The 17,924-nt window shown below is 44.8% G+C and overlaps 1 protein-coding gene across 2 annotated transcripts in view; it reads right to left on the bottom strand.

Moving 5' to 3' along the window:
* The window catches only part of pvrl2l (PVR cell adhesion molecule related 2 like), a 58,101-nt gene extending 41,947 nt beyond the window's left edge, over positions 1-16,154 (bottom strand). The window contains exon 1 of one of the 2 annotated variants that reach the window (XM_035429550.1): positions 15,697-16,154. In XM_035429550.1, the coding sequence (XP_035285441.1) occupies positions 15,697-15,781 (85 nt within the window). In that variant the 5' untranslated portion in view covers positions 15,782-16,154. The remainder of the gene's footprint in view (positions 1-15,696) is intronic. The other variant, XM_035429551.1, reaches the window with a different exon arrangement.
* Between the last annotated feature and the right edge of the window lie 1,770 nt (positions 16,155-17,924).

Raw genomic sequence — 17,924 nt, 5'->3', positions numbered from 1 at the left:
GACAGAGAGTTCCGATGAAGCAGGAAAATATCTGCGCCCAAATTGCGAGTGCACTGGTTGAAAAAATTGCTAAATTATTTAATGCGGCGTGGGGCGCGGTATCAGAAATGATAAGAACATATGCCAAACACAAACAAACTGAGCCGGCACAGAGGACTGGCAGCAGCCCGGTAATGGGGACAGACACTTAACGGCGTAGTCGCTAAGCGGCCCAAAACCACGGCCTCAAAAATGACCACAGAACTGAATCGAAACCTCGGACCTCGTCTCAACAAGAACCGTACCTCCTGAGCACTTCAGACAGGGCAGGGCGGCTCTTCAGGAAACGCTTATCCTATGCTAACGCAGAAAGATGCATCATCTGGTGTAAGGAGAACAGAGCCTGGACCCCTGAGCAATGAAAAAAATTAATATGGCCTGATGAATCATCATTTACTCATTTTCTACATCTGACCAGGTTTGTATCTGCAGAAAGCCAAGGGAAGCCTTCAGCTCACAATGTCTGTTGCCAACTGATAAACATGGAGGTGGTTCTGCAATGGTATCTCATGGCATCTCGTGGGAGTCATTGGGGCCGATGATTGCTCTGCATGTTTCTCTAACGGCCAAGGAATATGAAGTCATTTCACAAGACCAGGTGCAAACGCTGCTCCCTCCTGATGTTCCCATATTCCACGATAAAATTCAACAACCGTTTCATGAACACCAGGATGAAGTCAAAAACCTTTTTGCCTAACCCCGGTAAATCTGAATGTAATGTCCAGTATGCCGTTTTATTGCCTTAAACTCATTACAGAAACTTATTATAATGTCCTTCAACAGAATATTCAGCGCTGTGACATTTCTCAAGTTAAATTTGAGCAGACTTACGGTATAATTGAGCAGGGGATTAAAACTGGAATCTTAGTACAAAAATGCAAATTGGAAAAAAATTTTTGGACCATTTTTTATCCCTTTTTCTCCATAATCTGGAACAGACAATTGTGCCTCTGGGGCCACCACAGCAGTACCTACAAGCTAAATCACACGCATTACTGCAGCATTTTCACCTAGCTACCTAAAAGCCAGCGACTGTTATTCACTCCGTACAAAACAGCTCTACAGGAAAACTAGTGCTGATTGGAGGACTACTGATGGCAACTCCAGAAGCAATTCCCCTTTTTTCACTGAACTTAGTCTGTACCAACCTTTACTATTATGCAATTTTCAGCTAAGTGGCCACCTACCTGTAGTCAAAATAATTACTTTAACAGGGCTATAAATAGTTGTCACACGCCTATTAATATGCAGTAAACAGCACAGGATTTTGGATGTAGTCTTTCCACAAAGACAAACTAGCAGGCTACTCTGAACGGGATATTGACCGACGCCTCGTGCCAAGCTTTACAGGACCGGTGGAGCCGCTCGACGCGACGCACTAATGCTAATGCAGCGGAATTGTTGCGGGCTAACCAACGTCGGCTTAAAAAACCACGTTAAGTGGGTCAGATGGAAGGCAGCCTCCTCCCAAAGAGAGGCTCGCTCCTAACAATGCGTTTGAGAGAGCGCCGACCGCGCGCCGCGCGCCTGCATTACAGCCGCATTAACGGAGAGATTCGGGGGGAGTCGGCCAACAAATGCTGATGCATTTCCGCCCTATTAAGAGTATAAATATGCACTGAGGCAACCGAACACTGCATTAAGCGGGATGACTGCGTAGAAAAGGGTAATGTCATGTGGTAGCAGGGAGACACTGTGGAAAATTGCAATTGACCATATTAGAATATAGCCTTTATCGCACATAAATCCAGTGAATATTACCCCTCGGTGTGGATCCCCATGATGCTATAAATGCCTTTCTTGTCCCCTGCTCTTATCTTGTCTGTGCATTTTCCTCCCCACTTACAGTCTCCTTTGAGAACAATTGAACCGTCTACCCACACAGCAGGGGCTAGCATAATATTTACACTGCGAGTCGCACACAAAGGGCATTCACTCTGCGACATTCTCTCTGATCCCTCCATCCCTCTCTCTCTCTCTCCCTCTCTCTCTCCAGATTTCTCTGAAAACTGCTTCTCCACCTGCCCCACCTGTTTATTACTATATTACCTAATATATTACATATTATAACTAGTCACTTTGCCCTTTGTACTTTCCTCACACGGAAATCTGACTGCTCACTCTCGTAAACAAGAATTGTGGGGACCCTGGCTGTCACGTTCTCTCTTTCTCCCCCCCTCCCCCCCTTTCCCATTCTCTCGCTCATTTACCGCCTCTCCGCCGCAGCTCACGCCTTTATCTCTCTTCCCCTCCTCTCCTACTCAATCTCTACCTTTCTCCCTTCATCAGCCTCTCTCTGGCCAGCACCTGTGTCTCATTACCCAGACTGATGGGCTGGGAATGACATCCTCCGCTCCAGCCGTGACAATTCATCTTGCCACTCCCCTTCCCGCCGCCGCCGACCCGTCCCCCGCTCGCACCCGGCCGCCGGCGGCCCGAGTCCGAGGCCCACTGCGCGCGCGGGGCGGGGCTAATGAGGTCACGGTCCCCGCTTGCCCACGTAAGCGCCGCGAGTTGATCGGTTCCAGGCTCTTTCCAATCGATGGGATGTCACCGCTGGCGTGTCACCATGAAAAATGAAAAAACCGAGATGGGGGGGGGGGGGGGCGGGCGTGCCTTCTGTAATGCGATTTAGCCTGCGTTCAGTCAGCGAGCGCTAAGCCGAAAATTCAGGATCATTTCCACTCAAGGAACAGTGTAACAATCAAAGGTGATGGGATTTCAGACAATAATATTCCACTTATTCACGCTACCGCGTCACGGAAATTACTCTGATTTACTGCTGTAGTTAAAAAGCCATTCCGGAGCTGTTACCTGCAGCAGACAGTCGGAGTCTGAAGTGCCCTAAATGGCCCGAAACAGCGAGAGTCGAGGGTTCTTCTTCATCTTTCAATCTCGCGCGTTTCCTTTCGCAAAAACCCGGGCCCGTTGCCGAGAGGCGTCTTTCAAATCTTTCCCATTTTTTTCCAGGTTCAAACGGCCAGGAAGGCCTTCGACACGGCTCCGGCCCCCGGCCCCGCCCCTCACTGTCTCCCGGGCAGCTGAATAAACAAACAGAGCGAAGGGGAAAGAATGGTAGCGACCCAGGGGGCTAAAGCAGGGCAGTCCAGCCCCACGCACCGACAGGATATCCCCAAGCGCCACTTAAACGTGAGGGCAGAGCTAAAGGAATGCCTGCAATGCGAAAGCGAGCGAAAGAGAAGGTAATGCCATCGGCCCGGCCATTTCCTCCACAGCGTCCAACCTTGGCGAAGTGCTTACAGACCGTGGCCATGTTTTTACGCCCACTGTTAGGCGGCCGACACGCAGTTTTATGTTAAGCAACCGTGAACTTTTTATAACCTTCGCAGAGTGTTTCTCTGACACCCGGCGCTCGCACCTTGCAAATCGCTCTGAATAAATGCATCTGCCAAATTAATGAGTGTAATAGGAGTCTAAACAGGAAACAAAGCTGACAAGGCCGCGGTATCTGCGAGAGTTCCACATGGATGGAGGGTAATGAAGGGGTAGTCACACATCTACAGAGAACATGAATAATCTATGCCGGTGACAGTGTTTCACCAGGGAGGAGGGAGGAGGGAGGGGGAGAAAAGTGGCATCGCTACTTTAGCGAGCAGCACGGCTCCCCCAAACACCCCCCCCCCCCCACCATCAGTTCCCCAGGCTGTGTCTATTTAAATACGTCTTTAATAGGAGTGTTATAGCTCTAATCACGGCTACAGTCACAGATCCGTCTCTCTCTCTCTCTCTCTCTCTCTAGCTCTCTCTTTCTCTCTCCTTCCCTCCCTCCCTCCCTCCCTCCCTCCTGCCTGAAGCATGTACCCATTTTCTTTTCAGGGGAAGAGAAAAAATGTCGCTACCAGCCCCTGCGCCCCCCCCCCCCCCCCCCCACCTCCTCCACCCCCAATGATGAAGATGAATTAATGAGGCGCTGACGAACTAGCAGCCACAAACGAGCACGGAGAGCTGGGGAAATGAGATGCGAGAAATTAAGAAGTGGCGAGGCAGCCGCTCTCGGAGACGTGCCCGAATGCGCCGGGGCCGCCGCAGACACGCCCAGGGTACCGCCGCGCACCCGCACACGTGCGCCGCGCCAATTTCCACATTTGGGGTCCCGCGGGGACTGTCCGGTGGGCTTACTCAGCAAATATACCCCGTTTTCTCTGGGGAAAAAAACTGTGAGGTGTATCCTCGACATTTGGGGAACTGACCTGTGAATCAGTAAAGGACTAAGCTCTGTCCTTCGTCACCTCTTCTTCCTCCCTTCAGACTCCTCAGGTCTTTTTCCTCTCGTTTCAGGGCATCGGACGCATGCCCCTCTGAGGTGCACCGCAACACCCACGTTTACTAGTGCCGAACCTGGCCCCCATGCACATCCCCCTCTACAGTGTACAGCCCACAGTCTACTCCTCTGGCCCTCCTCTCGCGGCTGAATCTCAGAAGCCGCTGCGCTGCATGTCATTCTCCGTGCGTTTCTCAACCCACATGTATGCCTTTTCATGCAATCATTCATCTTTCCCTTTCAAAGGATGCATTCAACAAATCTCCTTGACTAGGCCCCCATTAATTACAGAGTGATCTTTCTTTGCTGGCTCTCCTTTGTGTGCTGCAGATCCCCTTCATCCCCCGTAAGACTCGCTCCGCTCGGCTCCTCGTCCTTCCTCTTCGCCGCTCTCATGCGAGTCAGCTGATCCATCCCCTCAGCCGGTTCTCCGGCGCTGCTCATATTATTCCCGTCCCGACCCTCTCCTCCAGTGCCACGTTAATCGCCCCTGTCATTTCTACCTAAAGCCCCTCTCGTCCCGGAAGATCATCCTCTGCAGCAACGGCCGTGCCTTCAATACCTCTGTTTCAACATTTCCAAAAGGTCTCCATCGATTCTGAACTGTGCCCCAAACACTGGGCTCTAAAACTCACACCCCTGGTTTTCAATTAATGGCGCCTCTTTAAACACTCGCTGTTTTTTACAGTAGCCCACATGATTCATCCTAGCATTTACTGGCTAGCCCCTGGGCTCAATCAAACACACAACCAAGTTTAAGGGCATATGCAATTCAATCTAATTAAACTCAACTTGTTCCGTATTCTGTGAAACAAACCTTAAAGCTCTTTAAGATTGAAAAATCCAAGAAAGACAAAAAGGTGTTGCCAGAAAATTGCGGTGCCTGGGCCTGAGGCGGGAGCTTTGTTAAAGAGCTTACGCTCTGCAAATAATCTGTTTGGATGTCAGCATAATCAGTTCATGTAAAATCTTAACAATAAAGCTATTAAAGTGGTAGTTTTTTTCCCCCCACTTTTGGCTTTAATATATTGGGCACTGAACAAAATAGTTTTATTTAATAAGGAAGAGGAGGGAAACAAACATTGGTGAGTCAAAACAAGTTCCTGAGAGTAAATGTTATTGCAACTGCTAACAAATTATCCTTTAAAATGTTATTGGGCTACAGTATTCCATAAAGGAGATTAACAATTCAGAAGATATGTGGTGGCATTCTGATGTGTATAATGATGATTAAGGAGTTCAACTTTAAACCAGACGGCATACGCGTGGTGTATATAGCGTACAGTTTGCACCTGGATAAAATAATTAGCAATTACAGTACATCTGCTTCCTGAAGATAAAACTGGTAGAAGCATATATCTCACTATACCAGTGTATTAAGTTGCTTCATTCTAGCTAAAGCAAGCTTTCATGCCTTGTGGCACACATTAGAATAAATGTTCTTTTTTTTCTCAGAATAAAATTTGCTTGTGCCATTTTTATATATCATTAAAGCAAAAGAAGTTGCAAGCAAATGACCTTGGACCGGAAAGTACCAGAACACTGATATCATCTAACATTAGTTTCTGTAAAATACTGCAGGGATACGATACTCTCAAGATGCTGTTTTTTTTCTGCCAAGTTAATGTTGCAGGAACGGAACAGAAGCCTAAGCATGTACATTAATCTACATAAAGATAAAAATAGTTTTAAAATGATGCCAGTTACTGCAACAGAAAAAATGTACATAACCATATTTCAGTGTCTGTTCATACCTGTTAAATATTGCACATCAACAACCTCTTTTGCATGAGTCCAAATATAGGTCTGTCTGTCCTTAACCAATGAAACAAAACTAATTAATTAGCTCCTTAATGTTTTTTAGTATACCACCAGTGGGGAAAGTCATCTTGTAGCAGAAACAGTGTATTTTTCCATGGTTTGATTCCTTCCTGTACTACAGAGAACGCCAAATTTAGCATGAAAAAGTAGGTATTTTAGAAGGTAGATTGACCAACGAATGACAACCAGGAGTGTCAAGCGTTAAATGAAAACTCATTTTTATTAGCACAAAACCCTATCTTAATAAGGTGAGCCGAGGAGACTTTGAGATAAGACTCTGGATTAATCCAAAGGGTATGATTGAAGTGCACAAGCCCTTAAAAACAGTCTAAGCGTGTTTGACTGAATCTGGCCCTAGGACAGGTAAAAGCTGAAATGTTTAAGCATTTTGCTTGTTATGATTCAATTAAAACAAATGCAGTACTTCATTCAAGATGTACAATGCCGTCCGTAAGTATTTGGACAGTGACACAATTTTTGTTCTTTTGGGTCTGTGCCCCAGCTCATTGGATTTGAAATTAAACAAAGAATATGAGGTCATCTTTAATTTGTGGGTATCTGCATTCATATTGGGTGAACTGTGTAGGACTTGGACCCCTTTTTTTATAAAGATCCCTTGTTTGGACAAACTTGGACGAATTAACATAATAAAAATAGGACAAATTAACATAATCTTAAATGAAGTCGTCATATTTAGAACTCGTTTGCAAATCCTTTGCATTTGATGACTGTTTGTAGTCTCCAAACCATAGACATCACCACTGTGACATCACCAGACACTGGCTATCTTCCCTGGCAATGCTCTGCCAGGCCTGTACTGCAGCCATCTTCAGTGCCTGTCTGTTTCGGGGATGTTTTGTGTTCAGTCTAGTCAAGTTCAATTGGATTCAGGTAGAGTAATTGACTTGGCCAGTCAAGAACATTCCATTTTTGGCCCTGAAAAACTCCTTGGTTACTTTAGCAGTATGTTTGGAGTCACTGTCCTGCTGCAAGGTGAAGTGGAGTTTTGAGGCATTTGGTTGAATCTGAGCAGATGCTTCTGTACACTTCTGAATTAACCCTGCTGCCGCCAGCAGCAGTCACATCATCATGAAGAAAAGCAAAGAAAAGAAAGCCAGTTCCAGCGGTAGCCATACATGCCCAAGCCTTAGCACCACCATAAGTCTTTGTTCCAGAACTCTAGTTTTTTATGCCCTTTTCAGGAACTTTATCTTGCCCATTCTGTTCATGAGGCTTACCAGCGGGTTGTATCTTGCAGTGAATCCTCTGAGGTAGGCTTGTCCTGGAGAGTATTCCTGATCTGTTAGACAGTTGAAAAAGGGTTTTTTCTTCACAGCTGAAAGCATTCACTATAGTGGTCTTCCGCGGGCTGTTTGCTATTGCTGAGCTCACCAGCGCATTCTTGCTTCTTAACAATGAACTGAACAGTTTATTTTAACGCACCCGATGTTTTGGCTATGTCTCTGATTGACTTATTCAGATTTTGCAGCCTCATAATGGACTGCCTTACTGGCATTGACACGTCTATGGTCCTCATGTTGAGAGACAACAGTAACAGCCTCCAAATGCAAAGGCCACACCTAGAATCAACTCTAGACCTCTTGTTAGCTTTCTTTTGCAAGAACTAATGATGCACCAACACACAGCTGGCCAGAAAACAGCTGAGTAGCCAACTGTCCAATCAATTTTGGTCCCCTAAAATGGGGGAACTATTGGAATTCCTACATAATTAATCTCATATGGATGCACTTTAACCTCATATTCACTGATTCATTTTTAATACTGGTGCTAACCCGAAGTGCTGGAGTACAGCACCAAAATAACTATAAATGTGTCATTGTCCAAATACTTACGGGCTGCATTGTAGGTAGGCATCCCTCTTTGACACTGCTTAATGTCATATAAATGCATTTTCTTCTCTTCTGGATACTTGCGTTAGTCAACGTAAAGCAGTCCTTTGCAAGCAGTGGAAGGAATAAAAATAACTTCAAAAAAAGGATGAGTAAGACTCACCAGGATTCCCACTTTCATTTTCAGGGTCACTTGTAACTTGAAGGAGATTTCAGCAAAGCAAAACACCCTTCTGCGCAGAATATTCCATCTACTTTATTTCGTAACACTAAGACGTTTCTGCGTGCAACCTGAAGCAAAATATCCCCCCCCGCCCCCCCATGGTTATCACAAATTCTTCAATATTATGCAATGTCAGGCATTCGCTTCAACAGGGTCTTGTTTTGGAGGGAAAACTCAGTTGGATCTGCTTGCTTCTTTTCATGTTTATGTATTGCTTATATTTTTGTGTTTTCTTGGGAACCACATTTTTGGCACATGCAAAAGTACAACAGTAAATACACTAGAGATGTACCAAAGAAATGCTACATGAAATCTCAAAAATATGTGAAAGGACTGCACCAGTGAAAGGTGTCATCCTGAAAGTTCAATCCAAATTCTCCACTTGTAAAAAGATATTCAGCTGTTTAGTATATGTATGTATGAATGTACATATGCATGTAAGCATGTACATAAAAACCAAACATTATTCTCATCTTGTAAACATTTATTTTCCTTGATTGCCAATCAAGCAATTAATTAGCTGTATAATAAACAGGTTAACAAATATTTAACTAGCCTAGTTTAAAGATTTTAAAAAATGGCCTCCAGCAAGCAAATTACCACAGTAACTGCAGGGAGAGTTCATTGTAGGCTAAAGCTGGGGAACTAAATTTTATTGTCTAACGTTTACATACCAGGTGTAGCCTACTGTCAAACGTATAATTGTCAGTATTTACATACCTTCTGCTTGCTACACACCTGCTAGTGTGGGCTTACATAATAAATATTACTAGAAGTAGATACGTATTATATAATTTTAAAGATACCATTTGAGCCTTCAGCAAAACAAAGTAAAACAAAGCAAAAGTTTGTTCTCAGAGCCAATCTACTCTGAACTTTATTACTGATCACTAGCTAGCTATGATGGCTGGCTAGATAGTTAGCTCACCAAATATTCAATGATGATGCACGTGCCTGTGATGTACTCAAATACCATTAACATCATTACAACTGAAAAATTTCTGGTAAAAAAACTGAAGTCAGTAACGTTATCCCACACAAGTGATCAGCCATTTCCATGACCTGATTTAGCACCAGATAATCTCATGCAACTTATATGTTTGCTAGATGAAATATTGATTCTAATTTTGTTCAAAGGGCCACTTGATTCTCATTCTCTTGCTTCTTAACCACCAGATGTCACAGCTGAATTTTCTTTGGAGTATCAAATCAGACCTCAGCATTTATTATTACCAAATATGTTCTTGCCTGATGTTTAGTCTCGGCGGCTCAAAAATTCAGTCCCAGCACGTCCCCAAGGATTAATAGGTCTGCGGGAAGTGCTGGATTTAATAATGGAGTTACCTGTGGCCCTGGAAGAATCTACTGCATCGCGATGAAGACACAGTCTAATCTTGGTATTGTGACCAAAGGTCTTTTCTCTTGCGTTCAAGTGTTAGATTTTGCGGTTGGTTACAGATTCATGTGGGCTATATTACATTTTCAGGTTCCAAAAATGCCTGCCGGACATTTTCAAGAAGAAGACGTGAAAGCTGCACCATTAGATGATATTTCAAAAATGGTTTTCTTTGTTTCTAGCTTATAGCATTGTAAATTCCCCCTCGGAAATGAAACGTTTGCTCATGTTGACAGTTCTTCAAGCGACCGGTCTGTGAGCGGTGATGTCCTATAAAAACGGAGCAGCGCGATTTCAAGAACAAATGCAAAATGAATAATTTAGCTGAAGTAATGTTTGTTGCAGGAAGTTGCACAACACTGAAAAGCTGCTCACTGTGCTGTTCACTTCTCTTTACTGCACAGATTTACAGTTCGTCGCTTCGTCAATTCAGTAGCCGTGCTGTCATTAGCCACAGGCCTAAACGAGTTGAGAGTTTTAGAGTCAAATGAAGGCACGGACCAAAATGGGAAACGATCACTTGGACAACCACTTAAATACCTGCCTACAGGTAGCTGGATGCTCTTAAAAAAAATTTTTAAGATGTAAAAATTACTCACAAAACAAAAATAATTATGCAAAAATAAACACTGTAAATGGTGACCTGTTGTTTCACACTTGAGCTGGATTTACTAACCCACCCCCAGTGCTGGGGGCCCACAGCCACTGCAGCTCTTTTCTTCCAGCTGGGAACCTAATTCAGCAAACCACCTAATTCCACACATTATCTTCTCAGCTAAACGAATTTAGCCTCTCTCCCCGGGTCCTGATTGGTGCTTTAGAGGGGAGCTGGAAAGAGGGTGGCACTTCATCCGCCAGAGCCCGGAGTGCAAATTACAGCACGGGAACCGGAGGCCCTGCCTGTCTGTTTGCCGTCTCTCGATAGGCCGCGCACGGCTGTTTCCCCCCGCGGGGGCGGAGCAGGCAACCGGCCGTCCCTCGCCCACCCGCCGCGGGCGCGGCTCTGTTCGGCGCTGCCCCCCGGGCTCCGCGGGCGCACGCTGGGACGTCTGTTCCGCTGGCGCGCCGCCACCCCCGTGCGCCCCGCCCGCGGCCCCAGAGCCCGCCGCGGACGCCGCGCGCGGCGACAGAGCGCATAATCGCATCCCTGCAGGAGCGCTTGGCCTTTGTAAACGATGCATCTGCTTTCTTCTGCCGCTTTAATCAGCGTTTCAGGCACCCCCCCCACCATCCCCCCCCCCCACACCAGCGAGCCGGCTGCGCCTGACAGGAGAGAAGGCAGCAGGGGAGCTCGACGTTGCCGTGGGACACGGCAAAGCGGGGGTGGTAGTCTGTGTGATGGAGTGGGGGGGTGGGGGGTGCTAGGGGGGGTTTGGACATACATATACGGGGTGAAGGAGAGTGTGATGTCTCGCCTCATTACAAGCAGTCCAATGCAGATGACAAACACGGGACAGGGTTAAATCGGGTAAGAGCGATGACGGGATGGAGAGAAGGAGGAGGGCGGGGAGATGGGGAGGGTGACCACAGAATGAAGGGAAAGGGCTAGGGGTGCGAGAATGGGCACGTGAGACAGCGTGCTGGAGAGAAAGAGGGGGCTCACAAAGCACAGTGGTAATTATACACCGCACTATTTAACCTTCCCAGCTTTAGACTAAGAAAGAGAGAGAGAGAGAGAGAGAGAGAGATTTTACAATTCCTTTTTACATGATATATATGCAGCGCTATAACGAAGAGCACGAGGGAAACACAAAAAAAACGAGAAAACGTGTGACAGGCAGCTGGGGATGTCACCGGATAATCTCTTAGACACCAACACTTACCGCTGGAACAGGAGAGAAAGTGCGAAATGGTGGGAGATGACAGAAAGCTAATTATGGTTTCAAAAGCAATGCAGTCGGGAAGATAAGATGGCTTGACTTTCACGGAGCGACGGAAAAATGTTTTTTAAGAAGCAGCCAATTTCAAATGTGCAAAACTGGCTTTTTCCTCCTAAACGCAAGCAGAAACGCCCGCCATTGGCTGAAGCGTCTAAACAATCTACCGGAGCAATGACGCTAAGCCCCGGCGTGCTCACGTGTGTGCATTAAGAAACAAATGGACCGGTTGGTAATGGGAGGTCAGTCAGGGCACAGGGGTGTGACTGGGAGATTACGGGAAACTGAGCTCAGTTCCTGCCTTGTTTGCCAAGTGCACTGTGCGCAGGATTTTCTACAGGGGGGGGGGGGGCAGAGAGAAGGAAGAGGAGTGATGCAAACAACAGCAGAGAGATAAGATGAAATAACCTTTCTGTTAAAAAGCCCCATTGCTCTCTCAGTAATTGCAGCCTGCCTCTCTCCCTGCCCTTATACGGCGATGGAATGCCAACGTGATGACCTGGCACCGCTTTCTAAGACCCAGCTGCCAGGCCGCATGCAAACATTTACACAGAAAAGGCCGAAATATCGTCAGACACAAAAAAAAAAAAGAAAAGTAAAAATCACACCGGCACGGAAAAGTCAAACACAATTAGCCACGTAACGTGTGAACCGCGAGGCCCAGATTCCTCGAGAAAGGACGGAAGGGGCTCAGAAGCATATGCTGCGTTTCCCCAGACGACCATCTTTACAGAAAATCTTACAACATTAGGGGAACACCTGGTACTGTCCCCTTACACCAGAGCTAACATTAACACTCCCCAGAATATTACGATTAGCCTGTGGAAGAGAATGTCCTGATAGGATATGCATCACATGACAAACATGTGAAGAATTGTCTGAATGGGCCACAGACCAGAGGAATGGAGGATTGGTCCAACATCCAACAGGCTGTTCCCTGGAGCGACTCCACCAAAAAGCCAGAGCAAACAGGACACCAGCGGGTCGCCCCATCTGACCGTGGCTGGGCCATGCGGCCAGCTGAAACAGTGATGTCTGAGAGGTTCCACCCAGATGGATGGCACAGCATAGCAACAGCCCGGCAACCGGCGTCCCTACTGACCTCTCCCACTATCGCAATCCCAGCTGAGGATATCACGTTCCATGACAGTACAGTACAAGGAAGCAACGTCCCCGCAGACAGAGTTTCGGGGGAGTCAACCCTCTGAATATTTTCTTGGTGACTCACTCCAGGAAAAAAAAAACTTAATTAGAATCAAACCAAAAGAATTTGCAGGGTGATAAATCCTCCAAGTTCCCGGAATATCTGGACTTTGGTCAAAAACGTGGACGTGTGCAATCTAGATGGAATGCATCGCTATCCACCATTAAATGACCAGCCCTGTTATCCTGAGGATACTGGACTCATCGCTGCTTACACATTTGTGGTATGTGGTAGCTATTGTTAAGTTTTTGTTCATTTTCTCTCCTTGTTTATTAAGTTTCAGTGAGGTGAGCAGAATTCCTCATTTACACCGGGTCTTTCATTTAATGGCAGAAGATAAACACAAGATGAATCCAGAAATACATTTCTCATACCAAAGCCCAGATGAGCTTCTATTTTATATACATTGCAATCAAATATACTACAGAAACTGTCACACTCAAATCAGGCTAATGAATGTATATATTTATCTCCTACACAGGGTCTAAGTGGCAACTGTTTAATGGCTTAGACCAATTCAGACAACACCACATGTTTCTAAAAGCTTCCAAAGATTTCCAAAGGGACAAAAGCTTATACTCAGTTTAGTTAGGGTATACCTACAATGCTTTTTATGATTATTTTTTTCTGTAAATGCTTTTACAAATTCTATATGATTTTGGTAGTTTGTGCATAACAAGAATGAAATTGCACCTTGTTTCAGAATTACTTTTTTTATTTTAGTCTCAATTCAGAATAACATCAACATTTACTTTTAGTAAAAAAAAGAAGCAAGAAAATCACAAATAATAAAAGAGAATATTGATAGAATCTGACGACTGAAACCTGAACATAAGGTTACAAAGAAAACCACATTCACCATTGTGCGGATACAATCACCATTAAATTTAAATGAACTGGGTGTTGTCTATAGACACATCAGATAACTGCTTTTGTCAATAATTGTATCCCCTTCACATTACTAAATTGTCTCAAAAGAATTCGATGGGGAATATTCTATGGAAGAGATGGGGTGGGGTAATTGCACGGGCTTTTTCATTCATTAAACTTACGTACAAACATGTATAACAGATAGACGGTAAGCTAAGCTAGTTGTTTAATACCACCTGTTGACTGCTCTGACTCGCCTATTTCCCACAAACTGCAGGCTGCCGTCATTAACATGATCTGTATCCATGTATCTTGTTTAAGGAAAACAAATAGTTGAGCAAACACGATGCTGGAAAAAAGCCCGTAATGTGGACTGTCTTCAGTCACAATCCCCTGCTGTTAAAAACCGACGCTAAAACGACGCCAGCAGGCCCCCCATCGAAGTATTCATTGAAAAGGTCTCCATGACAACATGGTTCAGGCTCTTTTGACCCACATAAACAAACCAAGCAAGAAATAACTCTGAAATAAGATTATCTCTTGCAGCCAGATTGCATACAATTACTGAATTGTTTTCAGAGGCCAACATAGAAACAATAACGATTAGGCTATTTATTTCACCTTCATTGCAACAAAGTGTCCACGCAAAACGAACTGCGTAAAACAATAAAAATGTGTCATCTCGAAACCGCGTTATACGTTTGTTGCACTGTAGGCCTACTTCCATGAAAATTCGGCGTTTTGTCTTTCATAATATAGCGTAGTCTTTTAGCTTTGCAACTTTCGGTCGGAACAGTAAACTAAACGAATAGCAACTCGTTCAGTTTTACTAGGAAACGTCCCGATTTCCCGGAGTACACAAACTAGCAAGTTCTGGGTGGCTGCGCAATATGACTATCTCTGTCGGAGCAGTAATGAATTGCGTACTACTATCGTCTTGCTAAAGCCAAAAAGGGAGTTCTTCAGTAATTCAAGTAAATTGGCATATGGCAGATTCCCAGGTTTAATTATTTTTAGAAGCACATATTATACAACTGCACATAATTCTGTGAGCACACATGTAATGTTTAACCATAACACGGTGTGAAATAGTAAGAGATTCGAGTCGACCAGACCCAAAGCCCGTACAAACTGACGGTTACTGAGTTGCCTACAGTCAGGTGACAGACGCATCGGTGCACCTGAGAAACGGGCCTTATACAGTCTATAGAGACGCGCACTCTTCCAGGCGAGTTTGAAAGGTTAACAGCAGCACAATTTACAAATACCCAGCAAAGGCATGTTATTTGTGACCATACAGACTAGTAGTGCCCCTTTCACAACAGCTTTGATTATTTATCACAGAACTAGTGAAGGCGTGGAAGTAAAGCTTCTAGGCTACTTTAGGGGCAGAAGAAAATCAGGTCTTTAGGGGGAAAAAACGCGCGACAAATGTCCATAGCTAACTATTGCTCCAGGGGACGGAAATTCAATTCCCCAATGATAATAACTAATTAGCTATAAAGGACGGACACAAAATCCGTAGACAGAAATAAATGCAACACTGGCCAACGCATTCAACCACCATGTTACAAACGTGAGATAGCCTAATCCAATCCCAGTAAACAACCGCCTGTCAGTGACAACACCCTGTTGCGTTTCGTTCTTCCCGTTGCAAATTTCTGAAGTGGAAATAATAGAGACATTCGAAAGAAAAGCAAGTAATATGAGAATATGGAAACATGGGAATTTCTTGTTGGTGTAGACGCCGAAAAGGGAGGAATGGGGAATACATAATCACACCTGCTGGTTTCCGTCGTAAAAATTACCCTAGGAAGCCGCACCTTGAGTTAAACATGGCGTATCGAAACTCTGGATACGAGTTAGATAGTGTAAGCCAGTGTAATAGCCTAGAGATAAGGGAACTAAAGCAGACCATTCACTATTTAATGTAATGCAATCGAAACAGCTGTGTGTGTGCGTGCGTGCGTGTGTCCGTGTGCGCGTGTGCGTGCAAAATTAGACATTTCAAATAATTAATTTGTGCAATCTTGACCGTGCGTTATAAACACAAATGAGGCGAAGACGCATTAGCAAGTTACAGATTGTCCTCCTATCCAAGATATAACGGTAGGGCTGCATCACATTTTCTTACCTCCAATTATTATGAGAATGAACCCCATAGACAGCCCACAGTTCTTCCTAAAGTCGAGGCATTTTCCAGCGTAGTCTCTCGCCATAGTCTTCCACTGGAAAGTGCGAACATAAAATCCTCACCAGCGCAAAAACAGAAGATTTGTGTTTAAAATTAAATTGATCTTTTTTCTGAAGATCTGTTCAGATAATATACGCAACAAACAGTAGGCTACTACGCCGAAGTCCGTAAGTTGCAGTTTCGCGCTCGATATTTCTTGTCGCGTAGTTGTCTTTCTTGGTGTACCGTTGCTTTTAGGAAATAACGGTAATTTTGAACTCCTTCCCACCCGATCACAGGCGCGACTGCAGACGGGGAAATGCGCACAGGTAGATCCAGTATGTCACTGATACGTGAGTAGCGGTATAGGATAGCTACTACTACGTTCACCGTGCCGATTAGTTTGACTGTGACTCTGCTGCACGTTTGCCTGTGGTGGTGGTTTGCCTGATCGTGATGTCACTGTAACGTCACGACACCGTAACGTCAAGATTTATAAGGTAAGTTTGGGAAGTTCCCACGGCTTTCTTATTTTCATGTATCGGGAGTTTATAATGATTTTGTTTTCCCCGTTTAGCTGGGGATTTCCACGGTAACGTTACAGTAATGTGTTGTCCTTATCGGAAATGCCTTACCGTTTCGTTTTTAATTGCTAACCTTTTTGTGATGTCTCGTTTGAGAGTCCAAATAACTGTGGGATTGAATGACTAATATTGTAAATATATTAAACACATACAACACTGTAGTATTAGACTATAATTATAGTTTATATCAGAGGTCAAGGCTACATATCTGACTCACTGTTTCACAGAGTAGCTTTAGTTCCATATAGAACATGACCTATCGGCTGTTTTCTGTCAGTTCGGCTGTCTTATGCTGCCTCGCTTTGCATTTGCCTTTGTAAATTCTCTGCCAAATATCGTTGAATAAGCAAGAGCACTTTTGCCCTAATATTTTATTAATGAGTCATATATTTTAATTGCCTTTTTTCTCGATGGTGCCAGGAATGAGATGCTAAAACGGTGACTGACTTCGACAGGGTGAGAGCTCTTTGACTGATTCTTGCTCTGTGCAAGATCAGCTCAGTGCTAATGACACTTAAACAGTTAAGGCCCCATAGCCTAATAAAGTCACATGTCGATAGCTGTACTGCACAGGATTGTCACATCTATGTCACTGATTAGTGCAGATACTGTGTGCCTGACACAGTCCCGCAGTGACTGTTTTTCCCACTTGTTCCACTCAACAGCTGATTGATTCCTGAATGTTGCACGAGACAGTGGCGTGCTTCATTCATTCAGTTATACCTACCCTTTGCGCTGCTGTAGATTTATACAACCTGCGGTAGATTAAGCTTCAGGCTGTTTATGCTCAGAACATTTGTATACATCACGCCCACCGGAGCTATCTTTGGTAGTGACTGAAAAAGCTAAACTAAACTCCTCTGTCTCACAGAGGAGGTGGGCACAGACACGTTTCTGGGGCTTTCTGTAAAGGTACCATATACCACCCTGGACCCAAGACACCAACCGACCATTTTCAGAATGACCCCTGAGGTCAAGATAAAATTTGTCTGAAAAGAAAGGTGTTGGATTAATGTGCTTTCTCCACAGGAGGAAGGCGTAGTTAGCAGCACAGTTTTTTATCCATGGTCGCCCACTTTGTTCTTTGAAGTGTTATTCTCCTTTTGGCCCTCCCTTCCCATTTTCTCTCCTCAGTGACTCTTCATCCTTCTTCCCACTCTATCATTAGCACCCCCCTGCTCCCACTCATTCCCCTACTCCCCTCTTCTTCGCTCCTCTCCCTCCCTCCCGCCCTTGTCTTTATTAGCAGAACTGTAACTAAATGTCCATCTGGTAATGGCGTTCCACGGGGCAGGCAACACTGTTCATTTTAATTAAATACATTAAAGGGACGTAACAATGTGCAGTTCCAGAGGGCGAAATCTCACATCTCCCGAAATAACCCCCCCCCCCCCCCCCCCGCTCTTATATTCTGTTTATTTTAGGGGCTCTTTTTACAGTTAAATTGTGCTCTCTGGGTACTTTTCTCCAAAGTGTATTTTTCACCTGCTGATTTCAGTCTTGCTATAAATGGGGTGTGTAGGAAAAATGGAATGTAAACAGTGTGTGTGTGTGTGTGTGTGTGTGTGTGTGTGTGTGTGTGTTTTTATGTGTATGAGCATCTGC

The sequence above is a fragment of the Anguilla anguilla genome, chromosome 8 (genome assembly GCF_013347855.1).
Source record: "Anguilla anguilla isolate fAngAng1 chromosome 8, fAngAng1.pri, whole genome shotgun sequence".
Taxonomy (NCBI): domain Eukaryota; kingdom Metazoa; phylum Chordata; class Actinopteri; order Anguilliformes; family Anguillidae; genus Anguilla; species Anguilla anguilla.
The sequence above is the reverse complement of the archived record's forward strand: the minus strand, read 5'-3'. Positions and strand labels throughout refer to the sequence as shown.